The 20,240-nt window shown below is 40.8% G+C and overlaps 1 protein-coding gene across 2 annotated transcripts in view; it reads left to right on the forward strand.

Annotated features, from left to right (window-relative positions):
* The window catches only part of spag16 (sperm associated antigen 16), a 773,550-nt gene that overhangs the window by 448,053 nt on the left and 305,257 nt on the right, over window positions 1-20,240 (forward strand). For both annotated transcript variants that reach the window (XM_073046458.1, XM_073046459.1), the window contains one exon: window positions 10,134-10,260. In XM_073046458.1, the coding sequence (XP_072902559.1) occupies window positions 10,134-10,260 (127 nt within the window). The remainder of the gene's footprint in view (window positions 1-10,133; window positions 10,261-20,240) is intronic.

A 20,240-nucleotide genomic window follows, 5' to 3' on the forward strand; every position in this document is an offset into this window, starting at 1 on the left:
TCATAAGGCTGGTGATTGAGAGTTGATTAATTGGGTGGGTCAATGACTAGGTAGGATTTGACCCTCGTTTTGGGAGCAGGACAAGCCTGAGCAATTTTCACATTGCTGGCTAAATGACAATGTTGTAACAGCAGGAAAATTTTGACAACAGTTACAGCTAATTCTGGAGCTCAGGTCTTCAGTACTGCAGCTGGGATGTTACCTGGCCCTGTTGCCTTTGGTCCATTCAGTATTCTCATGCAATTCTTGACATCATTGGAATGTGTGAAAATAGTTGTAGATTGGTTTCATAAATGGTGGAGGTCTCAGGAAGAATCAGACATACTGGCATTTCAGTATATCTGGCTAAATATTATCATGAATGTTTCTGTCTTGTCATTAACACTCATTAAATGGGCCCTGTCATCATTGAGGTTGAGAATATTCTTGGATTTTTCTTGTCCTATTAGCTATTTATTGTCCTGCATCATTGATGACAAAATGTATTAAGTCTTTGAAGCCTTTAACTGATTCATTAGTTTTGAGATCACTTAGCTCTGCCTAGTGTATGGCAGCAATTAGATTCAATGCAGGAAAACCTTTCAAATGTTTTAAACATAGTGTATAATAAATATCATTGGCTTACTGATTATATGCAATGGCAAGAACAATTTGAAATGTTTACGTTCAGCCAAGTAATCTCTGTTTCAGTATTCCATTTAGATAAACTTTACCTTACAATAACTGTTTTGTAATGTTCATTTGATGAAGTGTCATTGCTTGAGTTTAAAACAAATGTGGCACATATTGAATAAAAGATGATTGCATTGTGTGCATCAGCTTTTTTATGCCCTTCTGATAGGATGATGTTGTGATGCACAAATGTTTTTCTTCTTCACCTCAGTGCACTTAGCTAATTCTGGCAATTGCAAGTTTAGTTTGAAATAACCATTTTGAAGTTGCATAATATATGGCACTTTAAAATTGTCCTCAGAAGAATAGGGGGGGGATTTAATGAATTAATTTGCAAATAAAATAAAGAAACTGCAGTGCTTGTTGAAAGTAATTTGAGAACAAGTTTATGCAATAGGACTGATCTTTTTCTCAGAGAAAAACTACTTTCTTGATTATAGTTTACTCTCAATAAAGAAATAGGGTAGCTGTATCGGTAAAGTTAATGAAAAAATTGAGAGAATGATGTAATTCTTAAGAAAATGTATATAATTACAGTGACAGTTGTGCCTTATTGGTAACATCCTGCCCTTGTGTTCGCAAATTGTGGATCAAGTCAAATTTTCAAAGTCTTAAACACAAAATCCAGGGTGACAATCCATGTTTTGGAAGTACAGCATTGTCAGAGGTACAGGCACTGACTTTTACATGTCCCATAAACAGTGAATGTCCAAGTATCCAAGAACAGCATTGTTAAGTTTCCTTTGGTAGCATCCAGCTGTGTATTTTTTAAGTTGTTGCCAGACCTTCCAGCTGGAAAAACTTGTAAATATCAAGGCACACCGTACTGTTCATCTGGACTGAAAAGGAAATAGAGGAAGACTCCTCTTTGAGTATGGAGTTTGTGTTGCTTGTGTAAAGCAGTGAGGAGGAGCAACCTTTGATCAGCTTCTTCCACTGTGAATTAGTACCCTTTACTCCTGTAAGGTAATATAAGCGGTGGAACAAATGAATAATTTACAACTACTGACATTGAATTGGGATTCACTTTAAGAGGCGATGATGTAATGACATGAATTTTTTTTTACAACGCTTAATGTTCTGGATTTGAGTGATAGTAAAGTGAGTTGTTTCAGTTTCCCTTAAACTTAAATCACCTCTGCCATTTTATTTATGAGAACCTACACTGGTGACCCCAATGCTCTAGGACAATTCCAGACTTACTCAACATACCGGCCAACACAGTCACTTTGAAATTGTCGGAGCTTTGGCTGCAAAATGCCATTGTTTTGTTTGTACAAGCCGAGGCCCAGTTCATGCTGTGAGAAATCTCCGCTGATGACAGTAGGTACTACATTGTAGTAGCATTGCTCAGTAGGTCTATGGCAGCGAGAATGGTGGGTCTGCTTGAAAACCTGCCTGAGCACGATAAATACAGCCTGCAGAAGACTTACTTATTACAGACTTTTGGAGGATTGGAGTCTGAGCATTCCAAACAATTGCTCTCCTTTCACAGTCTGGGGGATACTAGGCTTTCAGAGCGAATGGACCACATGCTGTTTCTCCTGGGAAATCACCATCTTTGTTTTGTTTTTAAGCAACTCTTTATGCGGCAAATGCCTGAGCAAATTCGCATAGCCTTTGCTAATACACCAGTAAATGACTATAGGGAGCTTGCTAAAAGGGCTGATAGTCTGCACTCAGACAGGCAGATTGGATAAATCCTCCTCCATTCCCTGCCTCAATAAGCCAGTCAGCAGCGCCTCCAACACATACACATGGTGACTGTTAAACAGACAATGCCGGGTCTGTGCTTTTACCATGCTTGTTTTGGTGTGAACGCCAGGAAGTGCCAACTGCCTTGTAGCTTTGACAGTGCCAGTGCATCAGGACATCAGAGGTCTGTGAACAGCATGGTTTCTAGCTGCCAGGGTTGTCTACTGTTCTTTACTAACACACTTTCAGGGCAACACTTCAGGACACTGGTGCTCAAGTGAGTGTGCTGCCGTCATCGCCTATTGATGAGAAGACAAAGAGCAACAAAACCTTGCTGGAGATCATCAAGGGCAACAGGATCTAGAATTATGGGGCATGAAGGATGATTGCTTCAGTGGGCAACATTATACATGGGACCTCATTCTGGCTAAAGTGGCTAGATCTCTGTTCGGTGCAGATTTCTTGTTTGCCCAAGGACTGTTGATTGATTTTAAGAGTTGCAGGTTTGTGGATGTCAAGGATTTTGGGCCATTACCCTGCTCCCTGAGTAAGTTCCCCACAATGGCTCTGTCAAGTGCATGCACCACCACACATGGGTTCACTTGACTGCTAGGCAAATTCCCAAACCCCACCAAGCCCACATTATCCACTACAGTCACAAAACATGGGTTGGAGCACCACATTCCCACAACTGGCCCGCTGGTCCATGCCCACGCGCATAGACTGGATCCTGGAAAGCTGGCCACCACAAAGACTCAGTTTGCCAGCATGGAAAGACTTGGCATTTATGCAGGTCAAATAGCCCCTGGGTTTTGCCTCTCCACATGGTCGCTAAGACCAATGGTAGTTGCTGCCTATATGGCGAATACTGACGCCTTAATGAGGTCACCAACCCAAATCGTTACCTGGTCCCACACATGGAAGACTTTTCAGCATGTTTAACTGGACAATTAATTTTTTAAAAGTTGACTTAGTTAGGGTCAACCATCAGGTGCCTATGTTCTCGGAGGACATTCCCAAAATGACTGTGATGACGCTGTTTGGCCTTTTTGAGTTTCTGCACATGCTTTTTGGGTTGAAAGATGCAGCGCAGAATTTCCAACAGCTGTATTAAAAATAGATTTTCTTTCTGCTTACCTGGATGACATACTTCTCTCCAGTGCACCAAAATTCGAACATGTGTCACATCTCCGCACACTTCCCCAGCAATTAAGCCAACAGAGGTTGATTATTAATCTTGCTAAATGCCACTTCGTGTTGTTAACCATTGACCTTCTCAGCCATCGCATCTCCGCAGAAGGTACAAAATTCCTCCCATCAAAAGTCTCTGCTGTTATATACATCCCACCACCCCGCACTACTAAATAACTACAAGAGCTTTTAGGTATGGTATATTTCTATCACCACTTCATTCCATGAGCTGCTGAACTTGTACTCTTCCTGTATAGTGCACTTAAAGGTAATACCCCAATCAAGTGCTTGACTGGTCAGCAGACATGACCAGAGCATTGATTATACCAAACGAGTTCTTTTCAATTCAACCTTACTGGTGGAACCACTCCCCAACACACCTATAGCCATTACTATTGATGCTTCAGACTATGATGTGGGTGCTGTGCACGAGCAGTTGGTCAGGGTTATGTGACCAACTTCTTCACCTTCTTCAGCCAGAAGCTTTGTCCCTGCGAAAGGAAGTACAGCACGTTTGACCACAAGCTTCTTGGTCTCTATCTGGCTGTCCACCATTTTCATTTTCTACCAGGGGGTCGCCATTTCACTGCATTCGTTGACCACAAATCCCTCATGCTTGTACACATGATGGTCAAAATATCAGACCCTTGCTCTGCATGTCAGCAATGCCAACTGGCCTGTTTACCAGAGTTCATGACTGACATGCATCATATCAAGGGGAAAAATAATGCTGTGGCTGATTGCCTCTCGTGACAAGCCATACACATTGGGGTTGACCTATGCCAGTATCGCAGCCAACCAAGCTACTAACCCCTGACCTAGAGGTCCAGGCTTACTGAGCAGCTGTCATGGGCTTGTATTTGGCTGACGTTAAGCTTGGAGAAGCTGGAGTTTCAGGTGATTTTACTCCTGATGCCATGACTGCCTAGTCAGCCTCTCAGCATTCCACCCTCCTCAGTAAACTTAATTCCTTTTTGCCTACTCCTGCCTCCATCATGGTGTACAGACTCTTGGGTTCCTGTTGATCTACATTCCATTCCATTCGTTTTCATCCACCATGATGCACACTGACATCCCCTTAGGGCCCCTTACGATGGTCTGTTCTGCATTTTGAAACAGAGAAGACTTTTATCATAGATAGGAGGGATAAACCTGAATGTATTTTGGTAGATTGCCTTAAACTGACTGACCAAGAATCGGAGGTTTCCTGCTGTCACGACATGGCCATGAACATCTCTACACACCTCTGGATGAGCCCGAAATACCTGCTGTTACTCCTCCAATGGAACACAAAACCCACCAGCTGGCTGGTCCAAGCTCCGGATGGGCTCACAATGCCATTTTGGTGAATTATGGGGCGGCTTGTGTAGAGTAATGTGAGGGGTGGAAACATATGCATAATTCACAACCACTGACATTGACTTGGATTCATTTTAAGAGGCTAGTTTAACATGATGACTTAATGATGTGAAGTTTTTTTAACTGTATTTATGTTCTGCATTTGGATGACAATAAAGGGATTGTTATGGTTTCCCTTAAACTTAAAACATTCTGTTGTTTTATTTATGAAAACCCACACACCCATTCTCTATTTTGTCTTAAAAACAGTTAGCAATCCATATTGCTACATCCTCAAAGTTCAAAGTAAATTTATTATCAAAGAACATTTGTGTCACCATACACTACCCTGAGCTTCATTTCCTTGCAGCATTCACAGTAGAACAAAGAAATGCAATAAAAGCAATGAAAATCTGCACACAAAGAAAGACTGGCAAGCAACTAATGTAAAAAAGAAGATAAACTGTGCAAGTATAAATGAAACAAACAAACAAACAAATAAATAAAATAGCAATATTGAAAAAGTGAGTTCTAGTGTCCTTGAAAGTGAGTCCATAGGTTGTGTTTAGTGTCGTGCTGACTGAAGGTCTCCACACTGGTTCAGGGGTCTGATGGTTGAAGAGAAATAACTGTTCCTGAACCTGGTGGTATGGGACCTAAGGCTCCTGTATGACTAGCACACCACCTACTCATGCCTTGCATTCTCTTACCTTCTTGTTGTTCCTCTGTGCGCCTTGAGGCGCATCAGGCGACAACCATGTCATTTCTTTAGTATCCGTGTGTTTTTTATGAGGCCAAGTGACTAACTTGATGCTCAACCCTGCACAATGGAAAGTGTGCAAAGAGACGACCAGATTTGAACCCTGGACCACTCGCTTCAAAGTCCGGTGCAGATGCCATTACACCACCAGCCGGACTCAGACCTTTTAAAATCTGACTAATCTTCCAGACTATTAATCCATTTACCAAACATTCTAAACCTAGAATTCTTCCCTTGAGTGACTCTCCTACCGACAAAACAACCTTCCCTTCAGTCAGATAGCTTGATCCCATTGATCATTTCTCAGTACTTTAATCTTATATGATCTGTAGCTTAATGTGCATTATTCTACATATGCTTGTGCCATGCTAGGGATACAAGTGGAAAGACTTTTGTGTAGACTTCATGTACAAACCCAGTTCCATAATGCACAATGATTTGGAACTAACATGATAGAACGTTGCTGGATTAAGGCCTCTTGCAGCATCTCTTTTGATACCTCTTAGGGCATTGTGCAGCTTCCAGCCTTTGATTCTGTGCTATAATGTTTGAAGGTTCACTGGTGCTCTATTTGAAGCTGAATCATAAATGCAATCACAAGTGCTTCTGCTCAAAAAAAGTGCAATTTATCTTCAGTGCAGAGGTGGCTGCTCTCATTCATTCCAGTGTTACCAATGTGCAATTTTCAATTGAGCTCCAAGCATGCACATGCATGCACTGTATAGTTTAACCTATTAGTGCACGGTTAGTACTCAAATACTGTACAATGCACCTGCAGTCTAAGTTCTTTGCTAATTGATGTCAGGGCTCCAGCCTTAACAATAAATTACACAACAGCTGGAAATCTTATGATTTGAAAAGAAATGGCTCAGCACCATGTTAGCTGAACAGAGAATATGTCTCCAGTTTTTCACACGTTATCCTCAATGTGACCTTAGAGTAAGTGAAGAGATAAAAGGTACTATCTGCAACAGTTGTATGCACCTAAAGCAAAGATCAAACGTACTGGAGGATACAATGCATTTGAACCCAAAAAGCATCAGCTGAAATATTGGCAATGTACTAACGGGCTAAATTGAGAAGATACAATACAATAGAGGAACAGGCTCTTCAGCCCACGACGTTGCTGCCGACCGTGATATTAATTTAATCTGCACACTTGCCTGCTCATGGTCCATGCCTCCCAATTCCCTGGCTGTTCATATACCTGTCTGAATTTATCATATATGCTTCCACCATTTCCCCTGGCAGTGCATTCCAGGCAAATACTGCTCAGTGTGTGTAAAATGAAACTAGCCACATAATTCACTTCTAAACTTTCGTCTCTCACCTTGAACCCATGTCCTCTAGTATTTGACATTTCCACCCTGGGAAAAAGATTCTGACCATCTACTCTGTCTGTGCCTCTCATAATTTTATATAGTTCTATTAGGTTACACTTCAGCCTCTGAAGTAGCAGGGAAAACAATTCAAATTTATCCAGCCTCTCCAGGCAACACCCTGGATTCCCCACATCCTTTCTCGTACCAGAACTACTCATAATAGTCCAATTATAACTGAATCAATTTTTATACAACTGCAATGTGAATTTCTAATTTCTGTATTCAAGACCCTCCCTGGTAGAGGCAAGCAATCCTAATGTATTCTTTAAGTCCTATCTATTTTGTTGCCACTTTCAGGGTGCTATAGACTGACATCCCATGATCTCTCTAAATGTCAGTGTTGCCATTTAGAGTGTACATTAGTTCACTCAGATTAATACTATTGTCAGAGGCCCTACCTGGGAAGAATATTCTAGATGTACATGAATATGTTTGGCACTTTGTCCAGTGTGCTGAGAGCCTTTAAAATACATCAGAGGGAAAAAGGGGGAGGTCATCTCTAACCTTTCATAGGAACTTCAGCAGATCCTGAGGTACATCCTTGCAAGTTGAGATGTGGAGGGTACAGTGAAGTGACTGTGACACTGCCATAAACACCATGCCTAATGGAGAATGTTTTAACTTCCAATGAGACACAAATGAAACCATGCCTCATGTCTGCATGCCTCATAGTAATCTCAATCTACTTCCAATAGCGCTCTGCTATACTCCAGTGACAGAGTGCTGGCACAAATTGTCCTCCAATAACAAAGATGCCAGTAGGGAACATACTTTTAAGATCAAGGAACAAACTACTGTCATCATGAGTTTGACTGAGAGGAGGTATTGTTGGCAGCAGTCTGGTTTGGTTTATGCAACATTGCAGCATGATTGATAGCTTGAGCCCCTCTTTTGTCCCACTCCCAGTCTGACCTTGGCCTTGTACACTATTCCAACAAATTTCAACATAAACTCAGTATCCGCATTTTCTCTTCTTCTAGATATATTGCCATTTTCCAAACTTAACTCGGTGTTCAAAAACTAACATTTTCCTTTCTCTTATTAAGCATTACTTACATCTGTGTCTGGTAGTTTCAAAGTTAAATCTCCTCCAGAATGACCTTATAACCTCTTGCCCTTAAATCACCTTCTTTTACTGTCTTTTTGTATATAAGTTATCCTGCCATCCTCCCTTTCACAAACATTGTCCACTTGACCACTCTTGTTCTGACTCCTTCACTGCAGTCCAGAAAATGCATTTTATCAGTTTCTTCTCATTTTAATAAAAAAGCATCAATCTGAAATCTTAACTCTTTCTCTTGTTATAAACCTGCCTGTCCTGCTGATCATTTCCAATATTTTCTAGTTTGTATGTGCATATGTGAATTTTAAAGGCTTTGTAAGTTGATAGGCTGGAGTTAGAAGGGTCAGAAAAATCCTTCACTGGGGAATTCATGGATTTATTTGTTACAATTCTTCAGGTTAGGCCATTCCTGGCTCTCATTATTCTGGCAGCCTCTTATCAATGGTACTTCATTTTTGAACTGAGGAGCCTTTTAATGCAAAGTTTATGGTGTCTCTCAACTTCTGCAGAGCATATCATTGATGCTTTATGAAAAGCATCCAGAAATATTTGTTACAATTTTTCAGGTTATGTCATCCTGGCTATAATTATTCTGGCCTCCTCTTACCAATGGCACTCCTGGCACTTCATTTCCGATCTGAGGAACCTTCCAATGCAAAGTTTACTCATTCAACCTACTAGTTTTGGTGTATTATTTTTTCTGTAATACTTTTAACCAAATGATTTGTATCACAACAGAAAAAAAGAGTTGGAAGAAATTTGCAGAGAAGTTATGTCATTTCATTGTGCCGATTTCACATAAATAGTGAATATTCTCTTATAAAGGACAATAAAATATAAATAATGCTTTTCACATATCAATTGTATTTTGAAGAAGGAAATTACAAAACAGTTCATACAAATACATGCCCATACAACAGTTATAACAAAAGATAGAAATCATTTGAAATCATAAAAATGCAAGTCTACATAATAGTTATCGTCAAACTTTCAAAGAACCCATCTGTTTACTCCAATAGACCTCAAGCACATAACATGTTCTAGTGCTTACACATAGGCCAGGAAATAAAATAATTGGTATATCCTTTCCATCTATCTTCCAGATATAGAGGAGTAAATTTTATCCTCCAGATGGGAACTAACTTCCTATTCGGGTGTTTTTAGGGAGGAGGTGCAGGAATCTGAAGGCCCACACTTGACTGTTCAGAAACAGTTACTTCCCTTCCGCTGTAAGATATTTGAATGGTCTGTGATCACTACCTCATTATTCATTATTTTTGGATTATTTTTTAAATAATTTATAGTACTTTTATGTCTTTGCATTGTGCTTGGTGGTTGTCTGTCATATCTGATGATGGCAGGAAACATGTGCGGCAGGGTTTTTAAAGTGGAGAAGCAGTTGCCATGAGGCCGGTTCATTCTCTCGATCTCATAAGTCTGAATCTAGTGGTATGAGTAGTCATCTCATCTGGGTCTTTGCACTGTACTGCTGCCACAAAGCAACAAGTTTAATGCATTTTAAGTCGGTGATAATAAACTTGACCTTGATTCTTATTAGCAAAATTTAGGTGAAATACTTCACAGTTCGGTTGTCAAAGTCCTCACTTCAGAGACACTTTAGTGATGAAGTAAACAGCTACTGCATCTCATCTCTGTTTATGGTTTTTTTTTCTCCATTCCATCTGAGATTATGACTTTTTTCTCTATTCACTCCAATATCAGGAGTATATGCGTGACAGGAAAACTGTTAATTTTAAATAGGGCAGCATAGTGTGCCTAATTATCATTAGGTTGCTTTGCCAGTTAAGGAAACCTATTACTATATCTTAAGATCTGGGAAATAATAGCTGGTAGTTAGTCTCAGGTGTTTAATATATGAGAAATAGAGCCAGTGATTTAATGACTACTAAGCTGAATTTAAATTCAACCAGTCAAGCTAATGGTCACTTACCGCAGTGGGAAAGCCTTGAGATTGCTATTCTACATATATAGCTGTTAGGCATTTAACAAATGTTTCAACTTTTTTTTCCAGTGAGCGATGCAGACAGATACTACGAGGTCACGTTGATTCTGTGAACAGCATTGAGTTTCTTCCCTTCTCTAACACCCTGCTCACAAGTGCAGCGGACAAGACACTTTCTCTTTGGGATGTTCGGACGGTAAACAGAAGTTTTTTACAATTGCTTGTCTTGCTTTGATAAGTTGTTGACTTAGCCTGAGATGCTCAACATCCACAATAGAAACAAGCTACTTTGCTCTAACATTCTGTTCTCTGCAAACTCGGTGCTCTGTCCTTCAATGATTCTATCTCCTTGACCTTCTGTTTTCTTCTCTCAGCTTTATTTATTTAAGTAGAATGTACTTACAAAGATAACTGGAGTTTGGTTAGCTTTACAGGGTGCTATGGTGGCAAGTAGCTTTTGTCTTATTAAACTATTTCTCCTGTAACAATAATCTTCTGAAAGAAAAAAAATAATGGTATACCACCATAAACTGTTCCACAAAAGCCAGTATTATTTTCTTCTTCAACAGTCTCTCAGGGTTGAGGATTATCTTCAGTCTGATTTTGTTAGTGGTTGATGCTGTTAATGTGGGAATCACAGACTCATCCATAGATGGGGCAAGTGGTGGCCAAAAGGTGGGTGGTAGTTTGTGAGATGGGCTGCGCTTTCTGTCACTTTAAAGATTTCAGTATGGTCTCCGAACATGGACTTGAGTTCTCGAGACAATTACAAGAGTACCCTCCATACTTTGAGCAGTCATGGGCCAGGGAGTCCAGTCATCATTGTGGATGTTACATTTCTTCAGGATGTTTTGTTAGAAGTGGTGATGCACTCCTATGAGATTTTCTCTGAACAGTAATATCTCCAGTCTGTACCCAAATTAATTCTGATTGTATTGTAGACAGAAAAGAAAGGATTTTTGTTCTAATTAACTAGAATGAATGTACCACTGTTTGTTACAGTGTTATTGTACAATTATCAATAGAAGACTTTGTCTTGTCAATTATCCTTTGAAGACCCAAGGGCAAGACTGCTATATCGAAAGGAAATCAGGGATTGCTATGTTTTGTGTTTCATGGAGAGTTGGCTACTTCAAAACATGTTAGATTCAATGATCAGACCCAAGGGCTTCTCAATACATAGGATGAACTGGACTGCTGATTCAGAGAAGGTAAAAGGTGGGGTTTCATGATAAACTATTTGTGGTGCTCGGATGTAGTGGTCTTATCCTACTCTTATTCTCCCAATCTGGAACATCTAATGCTTAAATGTTGTCCATTCTACTTGCCAAGAGAGTTCTCCTCTGTGATTCTAACTGCAATTTACAAACCGCCAAAGGCCGATGTTAAGCAGGCACTCGAGGTACGCGGTACCGCCATCAACAAACAAGAAGCAGCCTATCCCGACCCCTTTCAAATCATTGTCAAGACTTCAATTAGGCTTGTTTGAAGAAATCTTTACCCAGTTATCACAACCATATTACCTGCAGCACCAGGTGCATGCAAGACACTCCACAACTGCTATACTGCAATAAGGAATGCCTACTGTTTGATCCCTTGACCACATTTAGAGAAATCTGATTATTTGGCTGTCCTCCTTTTAACGCATATAGGCAGAGGCTAAAAAGCAAGGCTCTAGAAGTAGGAACAATGAAGAGGTAATCGTGGGAGGCAAAGGAGTGGCTATGAGTTTGCTTTGAGTTGGTGGACTGGGCTTTGTTCAAGGACCCATCAGAGAACCTGAATGAACACACCATGGTTTTCATGGACTATATAAAAATGGTCATAGATGAGTTTGTCCCCAAAAAATCATTCAGATCTTTCCCAACCAAAAGCCCTGGATGAACCAAAAAATCTGCAAGCTGTTAAGGTCAGACCAATGATGTTCAGGTCTTGCAACCAAATAAAATAGAAGATGTCCCGGTACAATCTCCAGAAAGCCATCTCACATGCAAAGTGGCAAGTCTAGACCAAACTTCAATCACTGAAGGATAGTCAACACTGAAGGATAGTGGGACTTTAATTCTATCACCTCCTACAAGGTGAAACCAAAGACATAGCTGAAAACAAGGTTTTGCTCCCAGATGAGCTCAATGCCTTTTATGCCCACTCTGACCGTTAAAACATGAAGGAACTTTCATGAACTCCTGTTTCTCCCAGTGGTCCTGTGATTTCAGTCTCTGAGGCTGATGTGAGAGTGTGATCCCATGGAATAAATCAAGCCCAATCGGAGTACCTAGCTGAGTACTAAAGAATGCTATTCAGCTGGCTAGAGAGTTCAAAGGTTCAGAGATTCAAAGGTACAATTTAATGTCAGAGAAATGTATACAATATACATCCTGAAATGCTTTTACTTTGCAACTATCCACGAAAACAGAGGAGTACCCCAAAGAATGAATGACAGTTAAATGTTATAACACCAAAGGACCCCCCCCCCCCCAAGCTCCCCTGGCAAAAAAAGCATTGGCACTACCACTGAACACTCAAACATGAACAAAGCAATAGCAAAGACACAGATCTGCAGTTACCCCCAAAGGCTTCGTGTTTCACCTGGTATTTGACATATCGCAGGTTCTCTCTCTCCATAATAAGGGAGAAAGAGGTGTCTCCATTTTCCCAGCAAGCGGGGAGACATAACAAACAACTTGTTGGTTTTTGATGTTAAGAGTCCATTACATCACTTTTTTTCAAGCTCTGTGCCTGAAAACTGCAAAGATCCCGGGTCTCCAGGCACACAGCAGATCTCCCGACTCCCCCGACACCACACATGTCTCTTGTTGTGACACCAACACTCGATCCGCCTGTCTCCAGAGCCCCAAGATCCTGGGCTTCCAAATTCGAGCCGGACTCTTAGGCCAAGCCTTTGGCGTGCCAAAAAACAGCCAGTTGTGGAACCCAAAGAGCGGGTCCCATTCCTGCAAAGAACCATAGTCAGCATGTAACTCCAGGTCAGGATCTTCAAAAGAACCCTGAAAGGGAAAAACAGAGATATTAAAGATGGAAATTGAGCTGTTTCCAAAGATACAAGCAAAGGAGTCACAGTTAGACGCCATTAAGTCCATCAATATCTTTAATAACACCCCACTTTGGCAGTATGAGGTACCCACCTGCTTCAAGCAGGCCTCAGAGGAACGCGGTTACCTGCCTCAATAACTATCATCCAGCTGCATTTACACCAACTGTGATGAAGTGCTTTGAGAGACTGGTGATGAAACATATCATCTCCTGCCTGAGAACCAACTTGGATCCACTGCAATTTGCCTACTGGAGCAACAGATCAACTGCAGAAACAAGAGAAAATCTGCAGATGCTGGAAATCCAAGTAACACACACAAAATGCTGGAGGAACTCAGCAGACCAGTCAGCATCTATGGAAAAGATTACCATCAACATTTCGTGCTGAGACCCTTCAGCAGATCAATAGCAGATACCAATTCATTGGCTTTTCACTTGACTGTGGAACCTCTGGACAGTAAAAATGCATACATCAGAATGTTCTTTATTGACTGCAGCTTGGCAATCAGTACTATCATTTCCTCAAAACTAATCAATGAACTTCAAGGAACTAGGCCTCAATACCTTCTTGTGCAACTGGATCCTCGATTTTCTCACTCACGGACCACACCAAGTTTGGATTGGCAATAACATCTCCTCCACGTTCACCATTAGCACAGGGGCACCACAGGGTTGTGTGCTTAGCCCTGCTCTAACTGCTTTATACTTATGACTGTGAGGCTAAGCAGAGCTCCAGTGCCTTATTCAAGTGTGTCGTCGACACTAGAATCAAAGGTGGTGACGAATCAGCATATATAGGAGGGAGATTGAAAATCTAGCTGAGTGGTTCCACAACAACCTCAACTCAATATCTGCAAGCCTAAGGAGCTAATTATTGACTTTAGGAGGCAGAAACCAAAGTTCCATGAGCTAGTCCTCACTGGGGGAATCAGACTTGGAGAAGGTCAGCAACTTTAAACTCTGGTGTTGTCATTGCAGAGGATCTGTCCTGGGTTCAGCACAAAAGTGCCATTACAAAGAAAGCATGGCAGCACCTCTACTTTCTTAGAAGTTTGCGAAGATTTGGCACTCCATCTAAAACTTTGACCAACTTCTATAGATGTGCAGTGGACAGTATATTGGAGAGCATCATGGCTTGGTATGGAAACACCAATGTGCTGGAACAGAAAAGCCTACAAGAAGTAGTGGATACAGCCCAATCCAACATGGGCAGAGTCCTCCCTACTAATGAGCACATCTACATGGAGCACTGTTGCAGGAAAGTAGCATCCATCATCAGGGACCCTCACCATCCAAACAATGCTCTCTTCTCACTGCTGACATCAGGAAGGAGGTACAGGGACCTCAGAACCCACAACAGCAAGTTAAGGAACAGTTATTACCCCTCATCCATCAGACTCTTGAACCAGAATGGTTAACTTCACTCACCCCATCACTGAACTGTTCCTCCAACCTACAGACACACTTTCAAGGGCTCTTCATCTTAGGTTCTTGATACTTATTGCTTATTTATTTGTTTGTTTTATGAATTAACATTGGTTGTTTGTTCATCCAGTTGAGCGTGGTCTTTCATTGATTTTATTGTGTTTCTTGTATTTACTGTGAACACCTGCAAGAAAATGAATCTCACAGTTGCACATGGTGACATATATGTACTATGATAATAAATTTACTTCGAACTTTTGAAATCTCTTAAATGACTGCCTACTAAGAAGATGGCGCTGGAGAGTGGTGATTTTTTGTGTGCAGCCCCCAAAGGAATCATCAAGTAATCCTGTTTAGAACTGCTCCAGTTGAAATCTGCAGTCACAGACACTGCAGTAATCAACATTGTTTCAAATCAGATATATAAAAAAACTATCGATCTTCAGCATCATCAGTCTTGAGATTGCAGACCTCCAGGAAGGCATGTAGCGGTTGGAAGCTTAAGGAACATCTCCATTATTTTTAAAAACATGGCTGCCAGGCTCAGCTACAGGTAAAAATGAAACACAGGGTCCTAAGGCCCTCCACTTCCTAATATTCCACTGGCTAATAGAGAGTCTTCGGAAAAATGAAACTGAAGACTTCAAAGCAAGATTGCAGCACCAGATGGACATCAGTGACAGCTGTGTACACTGCTTTATAGAGACATGATTCACTGCCAGCACTCCAGATTAAGGGAGCTTGTGCAGAGGACATAGAGTGACTGCAGAGAGATAGACGGGTTAAGTGAGTGTTTAAGTGTCTGGCAGGTGGAGAGCAACATAGGTAAATGTGAGGTCATTCACCTTGGAAGGGAAAATAGAAGATCGGATCATTATTTAAGTGGTGAAGGATTGCAGCATGCAGTTGATCAGAGGGACTTGAGGGTGCTTGTGGATGAATTGCAAAATATTGGTTTGCAGATGCAACAGGTTATCAAGAAGCCAAATGCAACATTGGCTTTCTTTGCTAGAGGGATTGCATTTAAGTGTAGGGAGGTTATGCTGCAACTGTACAGAGTACTGGTAAGGCTACACCTTGAGTACTGTGTGTAGTTCTGGTCTTTTTACTTGGGAAAAATATATTGGTTTTGTCTTTGGAGGCAGTGCAGAAGAGGTTCACCAGGTTGATTCTGGAGATGAGGGGTTATTGTATGAGGAGAGATTGAGTTCCTGGAACTGTACTTGCTGGAATTCAGAAGAATGATGAATGGGGATCTTATAGAAACATATAAAAATTATGGAAGGGTTATTTGCAATTCATGCAATTAAGTAAAAGGCAGGAAATTTCACTGGTAAGTGAGACTAGAACTAGAGGAAATAGCCTCAAGATTCAGATGAATAGATTTAGGTTGGAGATGAGGAAAAATTTATTTTTCCAATGAGTTGTGAATCTATGGAATTTTCTGCCCAGGAAATCAGTAGAAGCTACCTCATTAAATAACATTTAAGATACAAATATATTTTGCAAAGCAGTGGAACTTAGGGCAATGGTAAAAAGGCTGGCAGGTGGAGCTGAGTCCATTGCCAGATCAGACATGACCTTAATGCATGGTGGAGCAAGCTCAACAGGCCAGATGGCCTACTTTTGCTCCTATTTCTTATGTTCTTAAAATCTCGGCCTCCGTTCCTCCATCTGTATTGCATCCTTTACATCCTCATTGGGGACCACTGGTAGTGGGGATCAGTAATAACATCTCCTCCTTGCTGATAATCAGCACAGAAGAATAGTTGCTGAGGGTAGTAGATTCAGCCAGCTCCATCATGGATAGAATGCTCACCACTGTTGAAGACATCTTTAAAAGGCAGCATTGACCATTAAGAAGCCTCATCATCCCCACTTCTCATTACTATCATCAGCGAGGCGGTATAGCAGCCTGAATATTTACACTCAATGTTTTAAGAACAGCTTCTTCCCTTCTGCCATCAGATTTCTGAACAGTCCATAAACTACAATCACTATATTATGTTCACCATAAATAATAGAGAAGAGAACGAAGGCAAGCAGATATGAGGTAATGTCGAGGCATATACAAAGCAAAGTCAGGGCAAGCGGAGCAGAGCAAAGTTGGAGCAGAATTAAAGCCCATCCACCTAAACTGAATGCAAGGTTTGATCGCTCCAAGCACCAGGCTGATTTGGAAAGGTTGAGTACATGCCAAAATGTGGTGACAGGGTCCAGGCCCAGAGCACATCAATGCAACAGGGCCGTGGTCCTAGAGTGAAAAATGACCCTACGTTTGGCCAGATGGATTGAAAAGGCAAGGTGTTGGGGCCACAGGTGACAGTTAGGCCGGCTCTGCTCACTGCTCCATGCTGTTACTCTATTCTGTATTGAACTGATGCTGAGGATATAGCCTGCTTCGACTGCTCTGGGCTTCATGTCTGTGGGCTCCACAGGCTTTACACAGCTCTACACTGAACTGAGGCTGAGGTTGAAGCCTGCTCCTGTTGCTCCAGGCTTCACATCTGTCAACTCACTTTTGTTCTGAATGCTATTTGCTTACTTTTATTATTTGCACGATTTGCTTTTTTCTCTCTGCATTTTGGATGCTTGACTGTCTTTTTAATGGGTTCTTTGGGTTTCTTTGTTTCATGGTTGCCTGTAAGGAGATGAATCTCAGATTGTACAAACATATAATGTATACATACTTTGATAATAAATGTACTTAAACTTTGCTATTCCTCTTTTTAACTATTTTTATTGTCTTAAAGTATCTTTATGTCTTACATTGTACTGCTGACACAAAAGTAAAAATCTTCATGATATATGTCAGTGATAATAAACAATCTGTTCCTACTCTGAACCATTAGTCTGCAATCATATCCATGGTAAACTATTTCAGTTCTCTCTGCACATTTTGTGTTTAATTTTTTAAACATGAATTTTATAAGAATGAATTATTATTCTGTAAGTCAACCAGGTAATGATGTTTGAATTTCCTTTATCTGGACTGCAGTGATGAGGTAGTAGGCTATATGTTCTTGATTGTACATTGTTGTTGAGGAGCATCACTCATATTGCTCACAATTCTGGTTGACAAATCTGGCACATAAGTCTGTTCTGTTCAGCGTTATGCAATTAAAAGTTTATTTTTCTGTGAATTTGCAGTAAATGGGATGGTGTCACTTCCTGCATATATCTGCTTTTGGACAGCTTGAACCCTGTTGTCTTAGAATATACTGTATCATTGGAACTTCTTAGCGCAACTCGGTTGTACTACTGCAATACTAACCTGGGGTCCTGCAAACAAATTGAATGCTCACTAAAATCCAGCAACTCCACCAAATTCTGTAATCTTCTTACTCCTTAACTTCCAGAAGGTCCCCTGATACCCTTGACTGCATCATCACCATTCTGATTCTCCTCCTTCAATCAGTTTTGGTCTCCAGGGTTAAGGAAGGACATCCTGGCTGTAGAGGAAGTGCAGCGTAGATTCACGAAGTTAATTCCTGGGATGTCTGGACTGTCTTACGCAGAGAGGTTAGAGAGACTGGGCTTGTACACGCTGGAATTAAGGAGATTGAGAGGGGATCTGATTGAAACATATAAGATTATTAAGGGATTGGACAAGATAGAGGCAGGAAATATGTTCCAGATGCTGGGAGAGTCCAGTACCAGAGGGCATGGTTTGAGAATAAGGGGTAGGTCATTTAGGACAGAGTTAAGGAAAAACTTCTTCTCCCAGAGAGTTGTGGGGGTCTGGAATGCACTGCCTCGGAAGGTAGTGAAGGCCAATTCTCTGGATGCTTTCAAGAAGGAGCTAGATAGGTATCTTATGGATAGGGGAATCAAGGGATATGGGGACAAGGCAGGAACCGGGTATTGATAGTAGTTGATCAGCCATGATCTCAAAATGGCGGTGCAGGCTCGAAGGGTCAAATGGTCTACTTCTGCACCTATTGTCTATTGTCTATTGTCTTCCATGCTGCTCACAAGTATAGGACCTTCTTTTCCCCACCACATGCTGTTGCTTGTGAAATCTGATCCTTCTATTAGTCCTCTGCAACGCTCTTCTTCTAGCGCCAAAGAATTGCTCACTTGGGTGCTTCCCATTTATCTTCAACTGCCCCCTAATATCATTCCTCCTTCTCCAAAGCTGACCAAAGTTGCCATTCTCTGCACCTTAGAACACAATCTCTCCTAATCTTTTCCCTTCCTCTCTTACTCCACCACACTGGGAAACACAGTCTGTGACCCCTCAATGAGTATTAACAAGACCTGCATCCAAGGCTCTAACATGATCTTCCATGCTTCCTCAAGAAATGCAAATGCAGATGAAAATGAAAATAAAAAAGTACACATTGCTGAAATTCTGAAATAAAAACAGAAAATGCTAGAAATATTCTGCACATTAGACAGCACCTGTGGAAAGAGAAACAAAGTCAAGATTTCAGGTCTAAACTCTTTTGTTAAAATTATAATAGAAATACTGCATATTGCCTCTCATGAAGAAGGTCTCTGAATTTTTATTCACTGGAAAGCAAGAGAATTTACTAATGACATAGAGTTCTATAGATTTTATTGTATATTCATGCTCATACCTATTCATTAGGTTAGAATCCCTGCTGGAACTGTAAACTCTGAGCTTCTCTTATCATAAGAAAATTAAATATCAAGGAAGATTAAATGCGAAAAACAAACACTATGATATTAAAACATGTTTGCATGAACAAGCATACCATCGCAGTCATGCTTTACAAATTCAGCTTCTGGTAAAGCATTGTCAGTATTTTTACTTCTGTACATTTGTCTAAGCCAGCAAAAGATGGGACCTATAGTTAGGCTTCAGCCAACCATGATCAGTGATTTGGAATTCCCTTTTTAAATCTCTTTTTGTCAATCATTCTGATTTTTTCTTAAAAGCACATTTAAAACTTGTATCATTGCACTTGTATCTTTTTATATGATCTAGTACAACCAACTCCTTTAAAGTGCTTTGGAATATTTCACTACTTTAAACACTGTTGTTATGTACGTAACATCAACTACTATGATTATGTCATTTGTACAATCAATATACCTCAAATCTATGGTCACCAAACAGTTGTGTTTCCTGTAGTAATAAGCCTTCACCTTTGCCTTCAGGTACCATATCTGGAGGATTGTATGTGGATTAGGTAATTGTCGACATGTAATTATAGTATATCTGCTCCATATAAGCTTCACTATTACAAGATACTGAACATGTTACCAAGTGGAGCATTTATGGAAAATCCTGGCTTCACAATGATGTTAACCTAGCTTAATTCAAATTCTGGCCAAATCAAAAAAACAAATTCTCCTGTTTAGCGGACTACTATGCAATGCAGTCTGTCCTAGAAGAGGATTTTAACTTTCGTAATATAGGTTGAGGCTGTCATGGTACTGTTGGGCTTGAAATTCTGCCCTGTGTTCATTTAGGAAGAGAGACAACCAACACCGGAATATTACAAAACTTGGGTTTATTGCAGAATTCGTAACTGGCACAGCGAATCGACGGAGTCGCTGGAGAAGGCGCGTTCCGACTTCCCCTTACAATCTGCTCTTATTTATATCCCTTTTCCCCCCAGCACAACCCCCCGCTACATATTAGGTAATATCGGGCACTTGTGTCCATCTTATTGGCCCGCAGCCATATGCTCATGAGTTACCTGTTTCTTTTGTTTACTGAATCGC

Source organism: Hemitrygon akajei, chromosome 5 (genome assembly GCF_048418815.1).
Source record: "Hemitrygon akajei chromosome 5, sHemAka1.3, whole genome shotgun sequence".
Taxonomy (NCBI): domain Eukaryota; kingdom Metazoa; phylum Chordata; class Chondrichthyes; order Myliobatiformes; family Dasyatidae; genus Hemitrygon; species Hemitrygon akajei.